Source organism: Ranitomeya variabilis, chromosome 3, assembly GCF_051348905.1.
Source record: "Ranitomeya variabilis isolate aRanVar5 chromosome 3, aRanVar5.hap1, whole genome shotgun sequence".
Taxonomy (NCBI): Eukaryota; Metazoa; Chordata; class Amphibia; order Anura; family Dendrobatidae; genus Ranitomeya; species Ranitomeya variabilis.
Genome location: NC_135234.1, coordinates 696,672,321 through 696,696,262, shown reverse-complemented (window position 1 = coordinate 696,696,262; position 23,942 = coordinate 696,672,321). Strand labels below are relative to the sequence as shown.

The 23,942-nt window shown below is 44.5% G+C and overlaps 1 protein-coding gene across 1 annotated transcript in view; it reads left to right on the top strand.

Annotated features, from left to right (window-relative positions):
• The window catches only part of FREM2 (FRAS1 related extracellular matrix 2), a 285,657-nt gene that overhangs the window by 117,720 nt on the left and 143,995 nt on the right, over positions 1 to 23,942 (top strand). Inside the window, exon 3 of the mRNA XM_077298181.1 lies at positions 22,908 to 23,054. Coding sequence (XP_077154296.1) covers positions 22,908 to 23,054 — 147 coding nt within the window. The remainder of the gene's footprint in view (positions 1 to 22,907; positions 23,055 to 23,942) is intronic.

The following is a 23,942-nucleotide window of genomic DNA, read 5'->3' as shown; positions in this document are numbered from 1 at the left end:
GACGCCCCCATTACTAACCCCATAGTCATATTGTATAAAAACACACACATACACAGAATAAAGTCCTTTAATTGCAAGAATGACACAGACTCCTTTAGTAAATCTTAATTAAACCATACTTACAGCATCGCCCATTCCAGTGAAGCCATTGTCCCCTGCAAGGGAAATAAAATAACAAACAACAATATTAATTACCTGTTCACTGATGGCAGGCTGCATGGTCGCATGATACGACCACACAGCATGCCATCCAGCAGAGACACTGAGCAGCATCTGCTACCGCTGCCCAGTGTCTCGTGGTGAACTACCAAATAACCTGTCTGAAATCACCGCGACTGTGAGAAAGTTCTCACACTCGTGGTGCCATCAGAAAGGTCCCGGGAGTTCACAGCCAATTAACTCACTTCACCTAACTGATGTCAGCATTAACGCCATTAGAAATTTCCTTCCTAGGCTATTAATATCAGCCCACAGCTGTCTGCATAGCTTTGCTGGTTATTAATTATAAGGGGACCCTACGTCATTTTTTGGGTGGTCCCCCATTTTAATACCCAGTAAAGGCTAAGTATACAGCTTTCAGTGGACATTAATAGCCTGGGAAGCTCCGTGGGTATTACCCCCTTCCCAGGCCGTAAACATCGGCCCCCAACCATCAGCTTTCCTTCTGCCGGTTAAGAAAATTACACGATAGCCCACTGTTTTTTCAGAAAAATAATCTTTTAATACTTAAATACATGTACAGTAAGCTGCACACACACTGTACTAATTGTATGTGTCACTGACATCTATATATTTACCTATTCTATTTCTATTTACTGTATGTAATCCATCTCTTCTATCCTGTCAGCTCCTGCAGTGATTTTACAGTACATGGCACATGAATTGCCGGCTTTTCTTCTATCTATCTATGTAATATATACATATATATGTGTATGTCACTGGCATTTATATATCTACCTATCCTACGGAATGAGCCCTTAGGCTACAAATCTGTAGTCACCCTATGGCATTGCGGACTTGTGAATCCTCATAGTGCACACTGCGCTCTGTGAGGATTCTCCGGTGCCGGGTTGTCATTTGACCACATGCATGTGATTTGCATACTTGTGGCCACATTCTGACTAGATTGTATCCGGCCTTGCTCAATACATTTGTATTGAGCGAGGCCGCATCCATCTTTACGGCATGTGACAGCATGTAGGCAAATCACATACTTGTGGTCACTCCCAGCATCGGAGAATCCTCACACCACACAGTTTACAATTTTTGGGATATTTTAGCTGAACATGCAACTGTATTGCGCTAAAAAGTTACAAAAACAATTATAGACAAAATTAAAGAGCATTTTTTTTATTTGCGTAAAATTAAAAGAATTTGGTGTAAAAACCTTCAACGAGCAAGAAGGAAAGAGAAGAGTGACTAAAGAAGATTTTGCAAATGATGAATCAGGTCTGTGGAGAACATGAAAATAATTCATACTTGTTTGTAGTAAATGGAGAATATCTCATCTATATATATAATTGTCTAAGGGGTACTTCCGTCTTTCTGTCGGCAACTTCCGTCACGGTTATTCATTCGCTGATTGGCCTCGCCAGCTGCCTGTCATGGCTGCCGCGACCAATCAGCGACGGGCACAGTCCGACTAGTCCCTCCCTACTCCCCTGCAGTCAGTGCCCAGCGCCCGCTCCATACTCCCCGCAGTCACGGCTCACGCAGGGTTAATGCCAGCGGTAACGGACCGCGTTATGCCGCGGGTAACTCACTCCGTTACCGCCGCTATTAACCCTGTGTGACCTATGCAGCCTCAATAGTAAAAACATCTAATGTTAAAAATGATAAAAAAAATAACAAATCATTATATACTCACCTTCTGCCGCCTTTCCGACGCTCCGGTGACCTTTCCATGCAAGCGGCAGGTTCCGGTGCTTAGGTTGGTGTGCGACAAGGACCTGCCATGACGTCATAGTCATGTGACCGCGACGTCATCACAGGCCCTGCGTGCCTGCGCGAGAAGGACCTGCCATGATGTCACAGTCATGTGACCGCGACGTCATCACACCCTCGGACCGGAAGCTGCCGCCTGAACCAAACACAGGCGACAGAACTACAAGGGGCCCCACGGACCTCGGAAGGTGAGTATATGTTTATTTTTAATTTTTTAACCTGTGACATACGTGGCTGGGCAATATACTACGTGGCATTGTGCTGTATTCTACGTCACTGGGCAATATACTACGTAACTGGTCAATATACTACTTAACTGGACAATATACTACGTGGCACTGTGCTGTATACTACGTCACTGGGCAATATACTACGTGGCTCTGTGCTGTATACTACGTCACTGGGCAATATACTACGTGGCTGGGAAATATACTACGTAACTGGGCAATATACTACGTGGCTGGGCAATATACTACGTCACTGGGCAATATACTACGTCCCTGGGCAATATACTACGTGGACATGCATATTCTAGAATACCCGATGTGTTAGAATCGGGCCACCATCTAGTAGACTTATATTTCCAAGGTCTCAAAAATGCTGTGAGATTTCTTGTAGACACCATCTTTCCATAACGCATGAAGCAAACATTTGTCCTTAACACACAATGGATCCAGAATGTCTACATCCTTCATTCCACACCTTAGATTACCTTCCAGTCTTGTTATTGTTTTGCTGTGAAGGTTTTTAGCCTCCTAAGAGCAGAGCTTTGTAAATACTTCATGAAATCACTTGTTGGTATGAGGCAGGTAGAATATTGTATACCTTCACTAATACTCTGGAGAGAAGCGACTAAAGCCGGGATTAGGCTGTCAGAAGAAGTACAAAAATCTAGTAACAACAGAACAGCAGCCAAGAAACCGTCTGAGCCCGAATATGCTGGGATTTTATCCGTTTACAACATGGTCAGTTGACAAAAGAACATATTTAACCCCTCCCAATCTGGATGATTTTTTGTTTTTGTGCTCTCGTTTTAACCACCCCTTTTCTTTAAGTTAGATTTATAGTTTTGAATTACACCACTCATTTTACCATGTATTATACGGAAAAGCGAGGAAAAAAACAACTTTTAAGGATTCTTTGTATACATATATAAGTTTTGTATAAATATTTATATTTTTTTTTTTGTGTGTGTGTGTGTATATATATATATATATATATATATATATATATTGTAGGGGTTCACTCGCTCAGGTGCGTTGGAGGAAACAGGAGGCACATTCTCTTTAATGTCCATGTGGGTTTATTTGCTCCATAAACCAGCAAGGCAGCAACAAGAAGGAAAACAGTCCGTATATCAGGCCGACATAGCATCAAAGTCCATAGAAGAGCTCCGCTCTCTCAGGTCTGTAGGCACACAGACTGTGCAATGTCCAGCACTCAGGCCCAGTCCTGGAGCCTTAACACACTGTGGAGGCTTTCTCCTCCACACACACAGACTCCTGTCTGTAGTGTCCTGCCTGGACACAAGGATCTCTGTCCACACTCACAGATTCCCAAACACTCACTCCCATGGGCCAAACACACCTCCATTATGTAGCCTGAAACCACACCCAGGTACCTGTCACATGATTAGACATGTGGTTCTGACATCACCACAGGTCCTGAAACAAACAAAGATGGTTATGCCCCTTACCCAGGGGTGAGGTATATGGGTAGCCAGACCCTCCCATCTCTCATAGCTACCCGTAACCCGGACCCAAATATACCAAACAATGCCTTATTACTTTATGTGCATTAAAGAAAACACTCCAGGTTACATCACAGCGACAAGCCTTCTCTGTGATACATACCTCCCGTCGACTATCCAACCTTTAGCCACGCTACAATATATATATATACACACTTTATTTTTCGGAATTATAAGACACACCCCGATTTTCCCCCATAATTTTGGGGGAAAATCGGGATGCGTCTTATAATTCGACTATACCTTACTGGCCGCAGTGGAGCAGGGTCCCAGGGTCGCTGCTGGAGGAAGCAAGAGTGGCGTGTTGCTGCAGGCCATAGGCTGGGAAGAGGGGGTGTTTGGAGGTGCGACACTGCAGGTGTTCGGTGGTGCGGGGGCCCCACCGACATTTTGTGAATCCCCGGGACTCCCGCACTTCCATGGTTTACATTGTGGTGGACTCCGGGAAAATGGATGCCGGTGGCACCGCATGCACAGATGCAGATCTTGGCACCAAGATCTCGGGAGATGAGATCTCAGTGCCAAGATCTCCATCTGCACATGCGCCGCCCCAAGCATCCATTTTCCCGGAGTCCAGCGCAAAGTAAAACATGGAAGTACGGGGGCTCCAGGCTTTCACAAAATGTTGTCGGAGCCCCCGCACCACCGAACACCCGCAGTGTCGCACATCCGAACACCCCTTTCTCCCAGTCTGAGGTCCGCAGCATTGCCCCACTCCTGCCTCTGCCAGCAGCGACCCTGGGATCCCACAGCCACCACCCCCGATAAGATAAGCACTGAGACTAGTGATGAGCGAATATACTCATTACTCGAGATTTCCCGAGCACGCTCGGGTGACCTCCGAGTATTTGTTAGTGCTCGGAGATTTAGTTTTCTTCGCCGCAGCTGCATGATTTACATTTGTTAGCCAGCATAAGTACATGTGGGGGTTTCCTGGTTGCTAGGGAATCCCCACTTGTAATCAAGCTGGCTAAGAGATGTAAATCATTCAGCTGCGGCAAAGAAAACTAAATCTCAGAGCACTAAAAAATACTCGGAGGACACCCGAGCATGCTCGAGAAATCTCGAGTAACGAGTATATTAGCTCATCACTAAATAAGACGCATGGATTGTAACAAGCACCACCATTTTATTAAAAAAAAGTTATTTTTTCTATTTTTCTCCTCAAAATTTGGGGTGTGTCTTATAATCTGGAGCATCTTATAATCCACAAAATACGGTGTGTATATATATACAGCTCTGGCAAAAATTAAAAGACCACTGAAAATTGTTCAGTTTGTCGGATTTTTCTCTTTAGAGGCATATTTTTGAGTAAAATGTAAATTCTTCATTTATTCTATAAACTACTGACAAAATGTCTCAGAATTTCCAAGCAATACATTTTGTATTTTTTTCTGAAAAAGAGAAATGGCCAAAATTTAAAAACAAAAAAACAAAAACGGGGCTTTCAGGCCTCAAATAATGCAAAGAAAACAAGTTTGTAATCATTTAGAAACAACAATACTAATGTTTTAACTCAGGAAAAGTTCACAGCTTTCATGCGTCTTGGCATGCTTTCCACCAGTCTTTCACACTGCTCCTGGCGCAAAAATGTAAGCAGTTCTTCTTTGTTTGATGTCTTGTGACTATCCATCATCATCTTGATTACATTCCAGAGGTCTTCAATGGGGTTCAGGTCTGGAGATTGGGCTGCCCATGACAGGGTTTTGATGTGGTGGTCTCTTAATTTTTGCCAGAGCTGTATATATATATATACAAAAACCCTCATGTGTTTGGTATCACCAGAATAATCCTGACCCAAAGAGTCACGTTCCCAGGTCATTTTTACAATTAATGGTGTACATGCATAACCCAAAAAAAATCAAAGGGCGCATTTCTTTTTGTTTGTCTCCACTCTTGGATTTTTTTTACATATAAAAATTATAAGCTTGGTATCATATGTATACAGTGGGTACAGAAAGAATTCAGACCCCTTTAAATTTTTCTCTATTTGTTTCATTGCAGCAATTTGGTAAATTCAAAAAAGTTTTTTTTCACATTAATGTACACTCTGCACCCCATCTTGACTAAAAAAACAAAAATGTAGAAATTTTTTCAAATTTAATAACGTTGCGTTTTTTTTCTGCAGGCAAAACATGCTGTCTTGGCAGTAAAGAAGCTGCTTAGAAAAAAAGCAGGTTTTGCTGCTTTTTTGCTGCTTTTTTATTGTCTTTTGTACATTCTGATAAAGATTAGTGCCCCCAACAAAACATGATGCAATTTCCTTAGGTTTTTGCACTAAAAAAGCAGCAAAACCTGATACTTGCTTTTTTTTTTTTTGCTGTATTTTTGCACCTACTCATTGGTATGAGTGATAAAAACGTTGAAAAAACACTGAAACAAGTGACATGCTGCAGTTTTCAAAATCACATAAGTTTTTCAATTCAGAAAGAAAAAAAAACAATGTGTGTGCATGAGATTTCTGAAATCTCATACCTTTTGCTGGTACGATAAAACACAGTTTAGAATCTGCATAAAAAACGCAGTAAAAACGCAACTTGTGAACATAGCCTAAGACTTCAAATTGGGATTATACAATACTGCAGACCATTCCTGGCCAGAGTTTGGTGACTGCCTACTCAGTTTTATAGTTTTGATGGATATAATAAACGATATCATGTTAGACCATGCAAGATCATTTTAATAATATCTGGATTAGTGTCTATTCATTATAGGACAATTTGTGATGCCCTTAGATGGGCGCTGTCAAACAGTTTTAGATATCTGACCCACCCTCTAGCTCAACAGAACACGTTCATGGGTAATTGCACTCCCACAAACGTTAAAGGAAAAAAAAAACTATCTCATGTTGTCAACATCTAAGAGTTGTCCTCTGGTTTACCATATGAACGAGCATTTGGAAATGTCCTCTGGCCTATTCATGGTATCCTGTACAAGTGTAAAGAGAGACAAGTGTGTAAGTGGTGTTCTGAGGAAGTGCTAGATACTGATGGTGTTCAATGGGTTCCAAGACAGCAAAAGCAGCAGAGGCTAAAAGGTTCTGTCAGTGCCAAGTCTCCCAGCAGTATGAGGACACATCTTAAGCCTTGTTAGGACGCCGAGGCAGCCTTGGGCCTAAGGCCTGGAAGAGGTTAGTGCAGCGCCCCAGAGTCCTGGTCGTTGCAGTACTGTGGATCCGCCACTATGGGGAGCCATGGTGCGTTCGATGGCACTGAAGGAGTCCCTCTGAGCAGGTATCACAGACACCAATATGTTTCACAGCTGGACCTCCGGGGGGAGCTAAGGGTTCTATTCATTAGGCCACTCCCCACCATAGTGGGTAAACTGGGGGTCAGGCAGGAAGTTAGAGGAGAAAGCTGACTGGATTGAGCGAAGCAACACCTTGTGGCAGAGGGTGTTGTGGAGGAAGAGACAGTAGGGCCTCTGTCAGGGGTGGGATCCTGACAGAGGCTTGGCATTGGAAAGAACGTAACGGGACCGTGCCTGCTCAGCATAGCGGCGGTGCCCTAAGAAAGGACTAGAAGCGAGATAGATTGTGCTGAGTGAGAAACGAGATCAAGCGAAAGGAGAATACCAGTAGGGGTCATGCTGTAAGACCGGAGCAACATCCTACTGAGGCGCACTACCGGTGGCCGGAACGCCGAGGGAGTGGAATAGCATACAGCTTCAAGCCATACTCCAAACAGCGGCAGGGCAGTCAGTTTAAGGCGGGCTGTCTAACACATATCACCTATGAAGTCTTGGGGGGCAATTGCGGGAGAGGGGCGTCTCTAGGGTCCCGGAAGAACTCCAGGCCTACCTGACAAACGGGTGCCGTTCCAACCTGAATAACAGGGCGGGATGGAATACGAGAAGAACATCAAGTAATCGAGTTGTGAGGGAACTTAAGAAACAGACACAACCGTTGTGGGGTACTTTCCGTGAGCACAGCAGGGAAGGACTACAACACACAGCGCTAGAAGGAGGGCACTGATTTCCACCTGTGAGGAGAACTCTGGAGGTGCCATTGGACCGGTCGGACTTGCGCAGCCTGGTGAACCGTATTCTGGACTGAGGACTCAGAGATCTCCAGTAAAGAGGTAAAGAGACTGCAACCTGGTGTCCTCGTTATTTACCGCGACCTGCACCCCACAACTGCACCACCAACATCCACACCTATCATTCACTGTGCGCCCCACGGCAGGGTCACGGGCCGGGGCCTAGCCGCCGTGACAACCCCAGAAGCAGAGACTCAGAGGCCCGGTACCGGGTACCCCTCGGCCCTGCGGTAGTGGGGGCGCTACAACTTGGCGTCACGAACAGGATCTACTTAAGCCTGAAGAATCAGGTCATGTGTGCCTTGGAACTGTGATTTATCGTGCTTGGACTGTGCTTTATTACAAGGACTGTGTGTTGCCACTTGCCGCCAGAAGTTCCCGCCAAAACCGCCGCCATTACAGCGCTAAGGAGAGCGCAGGAGAAGAAGAAGGGCGTGGAAGTGGGCGTGAACAAGCTGAAGAGCGCGAAAGACAATGGCCGCCCAGTCTAAATATCTCGGCCCCTTGAGGACGTGTCCGTCAGCAGCTGAGATCCGCCTCCTGATCCTTAATGGTGGGCAGAGACAACGAAAACGAAACCGCCCACGAAGAAGAGAGCGGGAAAAGGACCAGGAAGAAGAAGCGAGCAACATGGAGGACGCCATGGCCAGCCGCCCGGAGCCGGAGCGTGGGGTCGGAGCCGAGGACTCCCCCAGCTACCCGGAGAGGCACCGCAGCCAGACCTCCACAGTTGACGCTGACCTCCCGCAGACCGGAGCGGACGAGCTGATCCACCAACCCCGGCGGATGCAGCTGAGCACTGAGGCCGGGTGGAAGAAGACCATCATCGGGAGCCTCGCCAGACGTCTGTCGGCAGCCTCGTCTGGTTCGGAGCAAGAAAGAAGTTCCAGCGCTCCGAAGCCAGAAAGCAAGGCCCTGCCGGAAAGCGAGGTGCTGCAAGCAGAGATGACAACGTCGCAGCACAAGGCCCTGCAACCAGCGTTCCAGACCCCAGCGCAGACGGAGCAGACCGGCACCGGAGGGACCGCATCTGAAGCAGGTATGAAGGACGACCCTGCCCTGATGACTGACACCACTCCCGTGACTGCTGGTGCCACAGCTGCTGACTCCGTTCCAGTGACTGATCTTGCAGCATCTGCTGCCTCTGCTGCCGCAAGTGCCCCTACTCAAGCTGCGCAGACCTCCATCGCTGTGCATGACCTAACCGTACATGAGAGACGGATTAACGGCGTTTGTCCAGCACTGGGTGCAACCCTGGACTTCACCCTTCCCGGGCCAAGAGGGGTTAAGCGCCAGGTGCAGCCCTGGAAGCCGTCCAACTAAGCCTCGGAAATCTGAAATTGAATGCTTCAAAAATGTAAATAGTTTTGTCCATTAACTGTTTGTATACTGTTTGCTGCTAAACCCGTTCAGGGTTAACTCTTTATGGATCCCTTAGTTGACCCGGGATCCCTATTGTTTGTTTTTCCTACCAGTTTTTGCATAAGTTTTACAAACTGAGAAATCATGAACAGTGCATGATCCAAACTTTCGTGTAAATAGTTTGCACCTTCTTAAAGGCGCTTTCTACTGGTTTTACTTAAAGACTCTTTGCGAAGATACCGTTCTGGAACCTTTGCTGAGCAAAGACTGGTAGGCTGAGAAGACGAGCTACCTCAGAAAGACTTGATCCCCTCTTAAGGGGGATGTGTGACCTAAACTTGAAAGTGATACTGTTTTAGAACCGTAATATGATGATGCTCTGGAAGAAATGTAACTGTTATGCATAAAGAAAAGTTATGTGTGTTTAATCTGTTTGAAATGTGAAACCTAGATAATGTTCTTTAAAAGGAAAGATGCAGAGAGCCCGTAGGGGAAGAATTAGAGTCCTGCATAGTTGAAAGAAAGGAAGTAATAACGAAGGTGAGGATAGAAGGTAAACCCTGAGTCCCCATAGAAAGTTAGTTCGTTACTAAGGACAGAGAGTGAACCCGTAGGGGTTAGGGAGCGAGTCCTTATAGGAGCCAAGTAGAGCCGGCTCAGTGTTCTCAAATTGAAAGTAAAGTTATGTTCTATACTATGTATAGTAGTTGAAAAGGCAGTAGGCCCTGGCTGAACGGGGCGGTCCTGTAACAGAAAGGAGAGGCAGTAGGTCTGGCGCCGATAGGACAGGCGGTCCTGCAGATTCCAAAGAAGGCGAATGAAAAGTTAGAATACCTTATAATGTGATTATAGGAAGGTCTTTAGTGGATTTAGAGTGTGAATCCTTAAAGGCAATGTTAAATTATTGTTCACAAAATTTGCACTTAGTAGAATACCCGGTTGGTAATGAGAGTTAATTGGAGCCTGTTGCTATGATATTTAATTATGTTTGTAACGTTAAAAGTGTCCTCACCTCCCATAAAGGGAAGCCTGTTCAAGTATACTTATTGTTTTGCACTCAACAAAATTGTATGTCTTTTTGCTAACCTGTATTGTTGTTTTCTTCCCAGTCCCGGAGTACTGTGTTTAACCAGGGGGGAGTGCAGCGCCCCAGAGTCCTGGTCGTTGCAGTACTGTGGATCCGCCACTATGGGGAGCCATGGTGCGTTCGATGGCACTGAAGGAGTCCCTCTGAGCAGGTATCACAGACACCAATATGTTTCACAGCTGGGCCTCCGGGGGGAGCTAAGGGTTCTATTCATTAGGCCACTCCCCACCATAGTGGGTAAACTGGGGGTCAGGCAGGAAGTTAGAGGAGAAAGCTGACTGGATTGAGCGAAGCAACACCTTGTGGCAGAGGGTGTTGTGGAGGAAGAGACAGTAGGGCCTCTGTCAGGGGTGGGATCCTGACAGAGGCTTGGCATTGGAAAGAACGTAACGGGACCATGCCTGCTCAGCATAGCGGCGGTGCCCTAAGAAAGGACTAGAAGCGAGATAGATTGTGCTGAGTGAGAAACGAGACCAAGCGAAAGGAGAATACCAGTAGGGGTCATGCTGTAAGACCGGAGCAACATCCTACTGAGGCGCACTACCGGTGGCCGGAACGCAGAGGGAGTGGAATAGCATACAGCTTCAAGCCATACTCCAAACAGCGGCAGGGCAGTCAGTTTAAGGCGGGCTGTCTAACACATATCACCTATGAAGTCTTGGGGGGCAATTGCGGGAGAGGGGCGTCTCTAGGGTCCCGGAAGAACTCCAGGCCTACCTGACAAACGGGTGCCGTTCCAACCTGAATAACAGGGCGGGATGGAATACGAGAAGAACATCAAGTAATCGAGTTGTGAGGGAACTTAAGAAACAGACACAACCGTTGTGGGGTACTTTCCGTGAGCACAGCAGGGAAGGACTACAACACACAGCGCTAGAAGGAGGGCACTGATTTCCACCTGTGAGGAGAACTCTGGAGGTGCCATTGGACCGGTCGGACTTGCGCAGCCTGGTGAACCGTATTCTGGACTGAGGACTCAGAGATCTCCAGTAAAGAGGTAAAGAGACTGCAACCTGGTGTCCTCGTTATTTACCGCGACCTGCACCCCACAACTGCACCACCAACATCCACACCTATCATTCACTGTGCGCCCCATGGCAGGGTCACGGGCCGGGGCCTAGCCGCCGTGACAACCCCAGAAGCAGAGACTCAGAGGCCCGGTACCGGGTACCCCTCGGCCCTGCGGTAGTGGGGGCGCTACATTATTAGTGCCATATCTGTCTCCCCTGTGACAAAGATGGTGGCCGGGTCTCAGTGGAAGGGAAGGATGGTGGGCTTCAGGGAAGCTGTTTTGTCAGATACAAGGTCCCTGGTACCAACAGATGAAGTTGAGGCGAGAGCAGGTCGGGTATAATGGAGTCAAGGACTGATAGTACACTGGACAAAGGGAACATCATCCCGTGGGGGTTCTGTCTCATGCTAGTCTCACACGTCCAGATAATTCCGGTACCGGAGAAATTGGTACCGGAGTTATCCGTGTCCGTGTGCTCACGTGGCACATCAGTGTGGCACACGTGCGGCAGCCATGTGCCACCCATGTGCCGACTGAGGACCACACGGACCGTGCAGGAGACAGCGCTACAGTTAAGCGCTTTTGGTGCTGAAGCTGGCATTCATTCCTTCTCCCCAGCAGCGTTCACTTGAGAGAAGGAATGAAAAATCAAGGTTTTTTTATTTTTTTTGTTTCAAATAAAGTTCAGGGTCACCTCCCACCCCCCTCGCGCCCGCCCGCTTGCATTGAAATACTCACCCAACTCCCACGATGCTTTCTCTCAGCGCCCTGCAGCTTGTCCTGTGTGAGCGGTCATGTGGTCCCGCTCATTACAGGAATGAATATTCGGCTCCACCCCTATGGGAGGTGGAGCCGCATATTCATCCCTGTAATGAGCGGTACAACGTGACCGCTCACACAGGACAGGCTGCCGGCGCTGAGAGGAGGCATTGCAGGAGCTGGGTGAGTATTTCAATGCAAGCGGGCGGGCGCACGGGGGGTGGGTGGTATTTGGCGGGAGGTGACCCCAAACTTTATTTTAAACAAAAAACCAAAAACCTTGATTTTTCATTCCTTCTCTCCAGCGAACGCTGCTGGGGAGAAGGAATGAATGCCGGCTTCAGCACCAAAAGCAGGGGACAGCGCTTAACTGTAGCGCCGTTTCTCCTGCGGCGGTACGTGCACACGGAGGAGAGTGCACACTGTTCTCCGTGTGCACGTGTGCGGGACGCTTTGCGGACCGTGCTGCCGGTGAAACGTGGATATGTCTCCGTGTTTTGCACACGGTCCGCAAAAAATCACTGACATCTGCAGAGACACATTGATTTTAATGTGTCTACGTGTGTCAGTGTCTCCGGTACGTGAGGAAACTGTCACCACACGTACCGGAGCCACTGACGGGTGAAACAGGCCTCACTCAGTGTGCCGCATCCGCATGTATCTGAATTGAACATGTTGAACCGGACCTAAGGTCTCCTGTCATATCTGTAGCTGTCACTCCCACCTTTTTTGCATCATACCAGAATCGAGTGTGTGGTAAATTTCTGTACATGAATATCTGTAGCTGTAACCGCTCCCATGGACGGGGAGGTAACAGGGGCTCCCAAACAACAAGTGAATAAAGAAAGTACCCTACAGAAAAACACACAAAACTCTGATTCCTGTTTAGAAGAAGAGTTTCAGGGCAAAGAGAACGGAGTTGTGAAGAACATCAGCCGGCCTTGTGTCCCCCTTCAGATGACCGGAGTCCTGCAAATCCTGTCTCCCATCTCTTCTGTCAGCCAAACAATTGTTCAGCCTACAACTGTCTAATATGTATGGGGTCCAAAGACATGGTGTTCGCAATACGTTATTCTTTGTGGTGTTGCTGCTCAGCTCTATTCATTCTAATGGAGCAAAGCTGCATAATCTGGTGTGGACAGATATGGCGCTGTTTCTGTAAGAAAGCAGCTGTGAAAAAAATTCTTGTACTGATCTAACATTAAGGGCTCATTTCCACATGCGAGTCACACGTCCGTATCTCGCATGTGGAAACCAAGCTGTGGAGCCGGCACTCAGGAGCGGAGCTGTGCAGCTCCATGTGTTCCTATGCGGCCGCACGCTCCGCTCCAAAGTGCCGGCTCCACAGCTTGGTTTCCACATGCGAGATACGGACGTGTGACTCGCATGTGGAAATGAGCCCTAATAGATGGAAGAATAATTTCTGCGGAGTGCGTCTATTCAAGCATTATTAAAAACTAAGTAGTCCAGATTATAATGCGCAATTAATCTGAAATAAATTAAAAGTAAATGGAAAAGAGCGCACATGGCCTTTCTCCACAGAGTGAGTGTGGTATTCATGTGTTCTTGTGCCAAATTACCGAGAAAAGCAGGAATAAAATACTTAATATCTCTAAAATTCCTCAGAAAGATTATTTTTTTCTTCTGGCTTTTGGCTGGTCCCTGTCTATGCTATTAAGTATCTAGTTTGTATGCTTTTAGTGGGCTTTTTTTTGTTGCATTTTTTGCATTTTTTTTAATGCAATATGTTCTAGGTAGCATGATGGAGTTTTTTTCAGGCTTTTTTTTTAATACACTGATTTTTGATTGTCAAAAAAGTGTTACCAAAAAATTCCTGATAAAAAATAATTGTAAAAATGCATACTATTTGTGGCTATTTTACAAACAACAAGGGTAGCCTTAAAATGTATTTTTTAGATTTTCTAAGAAATCCACTTTTATGAGATCATGAATACATAATCTCATCTTTGCTACCCAAATTGAGCCATTGGAGCTGCTTTTATTTCAGATCACGGCTTTAATTTTCTAGCTAGAACTAGATTATATGTTATGGCCAAAATTGACCCTTTTTTTGCTAGGACTTCCAAACTATGTTCAAAGTTTTTTTAAAGTGAAAATCGCTTCAAGAGGCGTTCCTTTTTTTGTTGAATTCTTAGAGAAGTTTTTTTTCTCCTGAAGCAGTTTTCCAAAGTTTTGGAAGAGTTTATTGCCACCTTTTTATTTCCCAGTGTCTGAGTGGATTGGATCAGGATCTGCAACAAAAAAGGTGGCATAGATTTTTTTTCATGATATTTCTTTTTCAAAATCTCTTCAGGTAAACATACTCAGAATGCTTCTCATAGAAACAGCAAAGGGGCTTCCTACAAATTAATAGGAAGAGTTTTCTAAGCTTTTTTAGGGTATGTTAACAAAGTGTTTTTATTCCAAAAGTGGAGTCGCCGAAATTTCCTAGGCAAAGCCACTTTAGGCAAAAAGCAGGCGGCCTTTTCTGAAGAGGCTTTGCCGGCAATTTTGCCTTTGTTTTTGCGTCTTTATTTCCATAATTTAAATAGTGATGAGCGAGTATACTCCTTGCACGGGTTTTCCTGAGCACACTCGGGTGATCTCTGAGTATTTGTTAGTGTTCGCCGCAGCTGAATGATTTACAGCTACTAGCCAGCTTGATTACATGTGGGGATTCCCTAGCAACCAGGCAACCCCAACATGTAATCAGCTTGGCTAGCAGCCGTAAATCATTCAGCTGCAGCAATGAAAACTAAATCTCTGAACACTAACAAATACTCGAAGACCACCCGATCAACGAGTACACTCGCTCATCACTAAATTTAAACTATGACTTGCGAACGGCTTTCTAGTGGAAGCCACCTGAAGACTGAACATGCGACTTTTAACCACTTAACGGTTTCCTAACCCTGAGGTGGTTAAAAGAAGTAACACAAGACTGAACATGTGCCCAGCAATGTCATTTTACATTGATGTCAGTTACATTAACTTTTTGTGATGGTTTTGCATCGCTTATTCTGCCTTTAACTCTCCTGAAAAACACGTTGTTTACAATAACTCTTAAAGTGTTTTTGAGGAGGATTTATGAACAGATGCCATACCATTAGCCAATAACCAGAGTCAGACCAAAAGTGTGGCACCCATGCATCTGTGATCTTAAAATCCAGTTCCTGCCCATTGAGCCTATGAGATAGACAAGAAAGTAAATTTGTATGCATTGTAAAATTATTGCACCAGTCTCCATAGGCTTCTGTATACAGTACATTAGGCCTCAATTACCTTGTGTTCATAGTAATGTAATGTCATCAAACATAAATTTCCTTCAACTTTTAGTCTAGGTTTAAAGGTAACTGTATTTTCAATTAGTTTTTCAGAATAAGCTGTCCGATGTGTGTACATAAAGAATAACACAATTTCTAGCCATTTGATAACTTGTATCCTGCATTTTCACCAGTTTTTACCTCTGAAGGCTCTATTCTTAGTTTGTAATTGATTCTGAGCAGGTCGGAGGAAGTTAGCTGTTATGACATCTCTCATACACAGCACAGCACATAGGGATGGACTACTGCTCTTCATTATTTAGTTTGCCCATATAGAGAAGCAACATGGAGGAAATTATACAGCAGTACTGAGCAGTGTAGATGTATATCCATCTCTGGAATGAGGTAAAAGACTTCTTAGAAAGATCAGCATGATCTTTGGGTCTCCCTCTTGCCTGTTCTCTCGCTCTGCTCCTCACTTCTCCTCTTTCTCTCTCTATATAGTATACAAGATGTATCCTGACACCTCACTGTGCTGGCAGTCTGTCTGGTCTAGAGGAAACATAGCTAAGCTGTTTTTTTTTTTTTCAAAGCGTATGTCAAGTCCAAGTGGGAGGAGAAGAAATAGAGATAGAAGCAGATTTCTCTAATAAGACATATAATATAAAGTTTCTGATATCTGCCTAAACTGTAGATTTATACAAAGTTTGTTGTATAGTTCCCTTATAAAGTTCTGTGATCAGATGCGTGCATCAGCCCAATTGTTTCTTGAGGATTTAACATAATCCAAAATGCTCCTAATTATTAATGGACTATATGGACTGAAAAAAATCCTAAATGTTTCTAATTATTAACCGACTATATGGACTGAAACCTAAAAAAGGCACCAAAACTATGAACTTCACTTGTTAGACTTGTACAGTCACAGTAATTGAATTGCTTGGAGCAGAGCATCCTGCACTCGTTCCCCACCATGTCCCTGTCAGTCCAGTCCTTAATCCTGCTCACCACACTTTTTCCGCTGTCAGGTATGTTCCTATTCTCGCACATTGTCACCCAGGCAGTCAGCCCTTGTTTTTATATCAGTAATCTGACAGTATGCAGGAAATAGTCTGGCGCCACCAGAGGAATTACACCCGTGTGTGACTATATGCCCGGAGGACATGAGGTTTATTTTAAGAATGCATATCCAGTCTTCCAACAAAGTGCTTGTAGCTGCAGGCAGCGTATTTATGGCCAGGTGTTTGTCAAAAAAAAAAAGAAAACCCACACACGCAGGGCGTGGACCCAGTGACAAATGACTGCACTGCTTATTGTCTTAGCGCCCAAACATGTCTGCTCTACCTGCCTTGTGGTCTATTTGTGCTAGTGATTCTGTTCTTCATATTCTCTGCTATACATCCGAGGTCAGCAGACGTACAGATGTATGAGAGATGAAAGTATTTGGTTTTATGTTGCACGACTCATTTATTAATTTCCGTTACTTGTGATTTTTGATCTGACTGAAGAAATATCTAAAATGTTCTCTTCACTTAGTTATGTTGTTATATTTCAGCATGATCTGATCACTTATCTCATATTTTGGCTTAAAGTGAACTTTTCAATGGATTTTGTTTTATTTAAAGGGGCTGTCCGATCTTGGGGTATAAATGACTGCATACTTGTGAATCTTCATTGCAGGGAGCGGGTGGTCATGTGACTCCAAGTATATGATTTGCATACTCCTCGCCACATTCCGACTAGATGTATCCATCCTCACTCTATTCACTTGTATTGAGCAAGGCCGCACATGTCTAGTCGGTACATGACTGCATGTATGCAAATCACATACTTGTGATCTCCCACACGCCACCTACTCACATCGAGCACTGAGAACACCAGACAGCCCCTTTAAACTGAGTACCTCTTCTGGTTGCCTTTGCTCCATTGATCCTGCATGCCATTTTGTTCCAAATTTATGCCCTCAGAAATAAATCTGCACATTTTCCCTTCAACTAACTGTGTGTATTCCACAGAACTTCTGAGTGGTTGATTGCTTAGTTTCCTCTACGACTCTGGCCAAACAAAACACGGCCTTCCCGCCATTGAAGCAGCAGTGCATTACCTGTAGGCCTCATTCAGACGTCAGGGATTTTTCACTTATGTAAAAACAGTCCCAATGTGATCAGTGTTTTTGATCAATGTCTTCAGTGTTCAATCAGGTGTTAGTCTTTACCTTCAGTGTTTCATCAGTAATTTTCCATTATAAAAAAATAAACTGCAAAGATTCATCATTGCAGTGTTAGTCACGCACCACACACAAACTGCACACTGAAGCCATCCATGTTGTAATGCCTCCTGCAGTGCAATAGCACACAACCTCCACCAGGGGGTGCGGGTGAAGTAAAACAGATATATTCTCAGTGAAATCACACAGCAGCAGGCAGGAGCCACTAGGTGGCGAAAGAGTAGTCAGACAAAGCCGTGTAAGCAACAGAGAGGGAATGAAGTTCCAGAGGTCACAGTAATACACATGGTCAGAAACAAGCCAAAGAAGTCAGAGCCGAACAGGAGCTGGAAAGCCATAAACGCATGACAGTCAAACAGGTTAGAGAACAAGCCGAGTCAAATACCAAGGGTTCACAATACGGAGAGCGAGTACAATAAGGAGCGAAGTCTCATGGGAACACAGGAACGGGACCTAGGTAAATGGGCAGAGGATAAATCAGGGTATAAAGGGGTCAGTTGCTCAAGCCAGAGTCAGGAACTATAACTGATACTGCTTGCAGATAACAGCGGACTGAAATAGCCAGACATATCCCAAAATGAGGCAAGGAAGATTAACCCCCACATGACCATCCTGAGGAGAGAATAATCAGAAACAAACCTCGGACTGGATCATGACACGTGTTGTCAGTGATTTTCACGGACCCATAGACTTGTATGGGTGATTTCATATCAATTATTCCAATCAAAAACGGACATGTGAACAACTCTGTAGACAATAGCGAGTTGTATTAATGAAAACCATGGATAGAACTCCTACATGAAAAACAGACATATGACTGAGGCCTAAGACAGTTGTGTCTAGTGTGCCAGCTCTACAGAGCTGTTGCTCCAATACCAGGAAGGAACATGATGACTGCCATGTTCTCAGTGTGGTAGCGTGACACAAAGGTAAAAATGGAAATCACCAGCTCCCGTATGTTATCAAATTGGGATTTTGGAGAGCTTGGAGCAGAAGCTGTAGCAAGGGAGTGATCGAGTGAAAAAAAAGGTGGAGTTGTCCATCTCGATCCAAAATTGTTAAAATTAGCACTGTATTTCAAATATTTAAAATTCACAGAAGAGAGGTGAATGGATACAGATCATCAACGCATTTCAAACTCTGCATGCGTTCTTAATCATAATGTATTTCATTTGAATCGAGCTGCACGACATCACCTTTTTTTACATGAAATTCACTGTGGATGTTTAATACTTCCCCTCTGTGATGTGGCCGTATTTTGATTGGCCAGTGTCATAGAGGAGAAAAATCAAATACCCATAAAGAAATCTGTGGAGTTCACGCCCAGTTAGTTGAAGGGAAAATTTTCATCTTTATTACCAGGGTACAAACTTTAGAATGGATGTGCACAGGAAAAGAAGAAAAACTGTTCGAGAATCAGTGGAGCAGTGGTAGTTAATATGACCATCTGTCGGCTATTTGCAAGATATGAGGTTTTTTCTACTATGAAGTTTAGACAGGCCGACAGCATTGCTCTGTGCTCATAGCATCTTAATTTTCTTAGTAGTACATGTCTTGTTTACACATGAAAATGTGCTGCAGAGAACAATGATTTGTAAATAGGCTTTTTCTAATAATTACTCCCCCCTTGTAAAATAGAAATAACACATACTCACCTGTCACACTGGCGTCATTCCAGTGATGTCAGCACCAGGTCTCCTAGGGCCCGCGTGACATTGCTATGCTACATGAGCCCTGTAGCTGCTATTGCGGACATTTTTTCTAGAAAAGGGAAAGTGGACGATACCTCTGATATCATGTGATGTCTTTTTAGGGAGGTCATGTAAAAAACAGCTGCGTGAACTTTAGGTGTCATCTGTTTTTTGGATGTGTGTAGGCCCCATTTTAGATTCTGTTGGTTCTTTGTGAGAGACCAGCTGATACAATTCGTGATCTGTTAATCCCCCATCCTCTTTCAATTAGAAGCGCCTTTACAAATCCTCTTTCCGGTGAAGATAAAGGGGGCAATGATGCACATCTCACCTTCTACTAAAAATCTCGATTGGGATCAATGAGACCAAAAAGATATGTGTAGCATTAACTAGGGCCTAAGATAAGATTATTTTTCATCATTCATTTATCAAAGAAGCTTTCACGTTACAGAGATCACAGAGGACAAAGTTATGTGATGGTCAGCAGGCAGAGAACTAGGCCTGTCAAACTAAAGAAAGCTCTTCTCTACAATCAAAATTCTAATAACTTCCTAAAGAGATGTAGCATGGAAATATTTTGACAGGCCGACAATTTTTGAGGGAGTGCTGCTTCAAGCTTACATATTAATTACACTTGTAAAATTGATTTATGAAAAAATATTAAAAGTGAAGATAACAAACTTTATAATGTATCTTATAAAAGAAAAATGTTTCTTTCCCCATTATCTCTTCTAAATATGTTGTGAGAAGGTCACTGTTAAATACTGGAGGGGAAAATATGTGTCACTGAGGATGTTAGCCTCAGTTATATGAACCCAAAAATATGCTCCAGCATGTTATGTGCAGAGAGGGTTTAATAGGTCATATTGGGGCTCGGTTTTGGTGAACAGCTGAAGAGTGGGTGACAGGCTGTTCACAAATCTCCACCCCAGGGTGTGGTTTGGAAGATGAATGTGGAGCCTTTGGACTCATTCAGTGTTTGGTGTGTCTGGAGATAAGATCTCCAGGGCTGTGCTCCTGTTGAACAGAGTCGAGCCTTGTTTTTTTCCCTGAGTGGGCAAACCCGTAGCCACACAGACTGTACTGTATCTTTTTTTTCCCGTTATGCCTGAAGGGAAAATTAAGTACGGTAGTTTTGTTTACCTAATTTTGGACCGGTTTATGCAGTATGTTTTTAATAAACCAGTTGAAAACTTAAACGGAAAGTGTTCCTGTGACTACCTCTTTGAGCAGCCGAGTGAGTCGATCTACTACAATGTCTACAAATCTGTCTTCAGTGAAAGGTCAAATTACACCTTCTACCTAAAAAAGTCTATATAGTGAGAGAGCTGGAGAAGCAGGAGAGAGTAAAAGGCAAAAAGAAAATGCTTCTAGTGCAGAGGGAAAAACTGCTAAAAATTGAAAATAAAAGTAATATAAAGGCCATAAATAGTATTAGTCTTTATGTAAAGTTACGAGAAAGTGTATTCTCTCTTTAAAGAGGTTTTCCACTACTGTCATTTTCACAATTTCTACAAACTGCTTGCTGAATTAAATCATTCTATACAGCAGGCTAAGATCTTTTTTACATTGATTTTCATGAAACTGTAGCAAAAAAACAAATATATCCTAAGTGTATCTGAGACCTATGTCAGTTGTACATGATCAGGCAGGTTTTAGCTTCTGTATGTAAATAAGAATGTTTGCACTACCTGGCAGCCATTGTGGATTTTGAAAACGGTGACAATTAACAGCTCATGCACTATGCGCACACGGCATCCTATAGGTTTTCCAAGGTGAAGCCGTTTCAGGAAAGTCGGATGTCTTTTTCCTGAAACTGCATCACTGGCAATTTTGCCATTGTTTTTCCAGGGTCTTTTTTCTGTTGGTTAAACGAAAACATGTTACTACTTCTTTCCAAACCCTGAAGTGAGTAAAAGAAGTAACAAAAGACTGAACATGTGCACAGCAGTGATGAGCGAGAATGCTGAGATAAGGTGTTATCTGAGCATGCTTGGGTGCTAACCTTGTGAGTTCAGCATGCTCGAAAAATATGTTCCAGTCTCTGCGGCTGCATGTCTTGTGGCTGTCCGATTGCCTAACATACAGACAATCCAGGCATGTGTTGCAGCTGTGAAACATCTACGAGACATGCAGGTGCGGGGACTCAAACATATTATTCAAGCATGCCGATGTTACTCGGTTATCACACGAGCATGGTCGGATAACATCTTATCCCAGCACGCTCGCTCATCACTAGCGCACTGCAATTTCGTGGTATGAAACTGAAAGGGAAAAGATACAGATTAGATCTTAGAAAGAACTTTTTGACAGTGAGGGGATCAATGAGTGGAACAGGCTGCCACGAGAGGTGGCGAGTTCTCCTTCAATGGAAGTCTTCTAACAGAAACTGGACAGACATCTGTCTGCGATGATTTAGTGAATCCTACATTGAGCAGTGAGTTGGACATGATGACCCTGGAGGTCCCTTCCAACTCTAACATTATGTGATTCTGTGTTCCTTGGTCATTTTGAAAGGGCAGCTAAAGGTTTTCCAGCAACATGACATTCCGAGTAGCTAGCTGAATAGAAAATCCTTGGTTTACACTTACACTGTTCTGTACAGTTAGAGCAGTCAGACTGGGAAATGTCTGACCATAAGAGGTAGTAATGGCAGACACTAGAACAGCTTTTAAAGGGAACCTATCACCCCGTTTTTTAAAGATTAGATAAAAATAGTGTGAAATAGGGGCAGAGCTGGGCTTTACATTACTGCCTTTTTGGTGCCTTTACACCCCCGTTAGGCTGCCGAAATACCTTTGTGAAGTGGCCGTTTTCTGCTGTCACTCAAGTTGGTCAGGTCGGATGGGCGTGGTCACAGCGCTGTTTCTCCCCCAGATCAGGCTCATCATTACGTTGGTGGCATAGTGGTGTGCGCATGTCCAAAGAGAAGATCCACTGCCCAGGAGATTCAAAACAGCGCGGTCTTCGCTATTCGCCGTTTACCGGTGGGCGCGGCCATCTTTCCTGTGGCCACGCGTGCGCAGATGGAGCGCTCTGCTGCCCGGGGCTTCAGGAAAATGGTCGCGGGATTCCGCGCGTGCGCAGATGGAGATCGCGGCGGCCATTTTCCTGAAGCCCCGGGCAGCAGAGCGCTCCATCTGCGCACGCGCAGCCACAGGAAAGATGGCCGCGCCCACCGGTAAACGGCGAATAGCGAAGACCGCGCTGTTTTGAATCTCCTGGGCAGTGGATCTTCTCTTTGGACATGCGCACACCACTACGCCACCAACGTAATGATGAGCCTGATCTGGGGGAGAAACAGCGCTGTGACCACGCCCATCCGACCTGACCAACTTGAGTGACAGGACAAAACGGCCACTTCACAAAGGTATTTCGGCAGCCTAACGGGGGTGTAAAGGCACCGAAAAGGCACTAATGTAAAGCCCAGCTCTGCCCCTATTTCACACTATTTTTATCTAATCTTTAAAAAACGGGGTGATAGGTTCCCTTTAAAAAAAGGGCTGGATGATTTCCTCAGTACAAATAACATTGTGGGTTATGTATAATTTAGTGATGAAATGTATAAGTGGTGGAGAAAGGTTGAACTTGATGGACCTAGGTCTTTTTTAACCCTCTGTAACACCTGTACAGTTATTTCCCTCAGGCAGCATGTGTACAATGTTACGACTGGTGCCAATCATAAACTGTCTGTTGTGTTCATAGATTTGTTGGACAAAATTCAATTGTTCGTTAAGAAAATGATGATGCTAAACTGGAACTTTATATTTTGCAGGAGGAAATAAACTGAAGAATCAGCATTTTCGTCTCAACTGGGCATGGATCTCTTTAGAGAAGGAGCACTATGTAGTGAATGAAGATGCCAAGCATTTAGAAGTGATCCTAAGACGTAGAGGCTACCTGGGAGAAACATCATTTGTTAGTAAGTTGTGGCATTGTTCATACCATGATGAATATCGGCATCGTCTTTCATGGCTGTCATCATCGTATTTGGTGGAATCGCTCAGTATTAGGGCTCATTCATGCCCCCGATTTTCTCGTATAAGTTCTCTCTGTGGCTTTCACGGATAGCTCTTGTACCTATGAGAGATCATGGGGCCATTCACGTGCATGATTCTTTGCAGGCCAACAGGTCTGAGGAAAATTGTGGAGACATGTCCAATTTTGATCCTAGTGTCAGATCAAAATCAGCAATGCAAGTCAATGAGTCCGTGAAATTATCAGACCGCCCTCGGGTGACATCAGTATGTGGTCCCATTTTCACAGACTGTCAGAATAGAGCAGGTGGAGAGAAAAAACGTCGAGGGCTTGTTTTGTGTGGGTAGCTATAGTTTATTTTGCTGCCATTTTCGGTTTCTGTAAGCCAAGTCTTTAGTTTCCTTAGATAAACTCCTCTAGAGGTGTCAGGCAGTCACCTATATCCCTATGCCAGCAAAAATGCAAGTCAATCTGATAGTTTAAGGTTATGTGAGTTGTGGGTGAATATTGATCATCCAATTTTAATGTATAGCTAGCACCTACTCTTCCACAATTGCTTGAAGGGAATGTCACCTTTTTGAACTTTTTGAGTTATTAATCTGGGCATACAGGTTGTATACAGCTGATATTAGCCATACCTGTATGCCTCCTTGGTGATGCCTTCTTCAGTAATAATCATCTAGCTTTGATCTTCCAGGTTATTGGGCGTACGTTGCCACGAAGATAAGACTGCCTCTGGTCTTCGTTATACAGGATTTCTCCTCCCCTTCTATTAAGTGTCCCTTTGACATCATGGTCGCAGCCAGAAATCTCACGCAGGCGCATTCTGTCT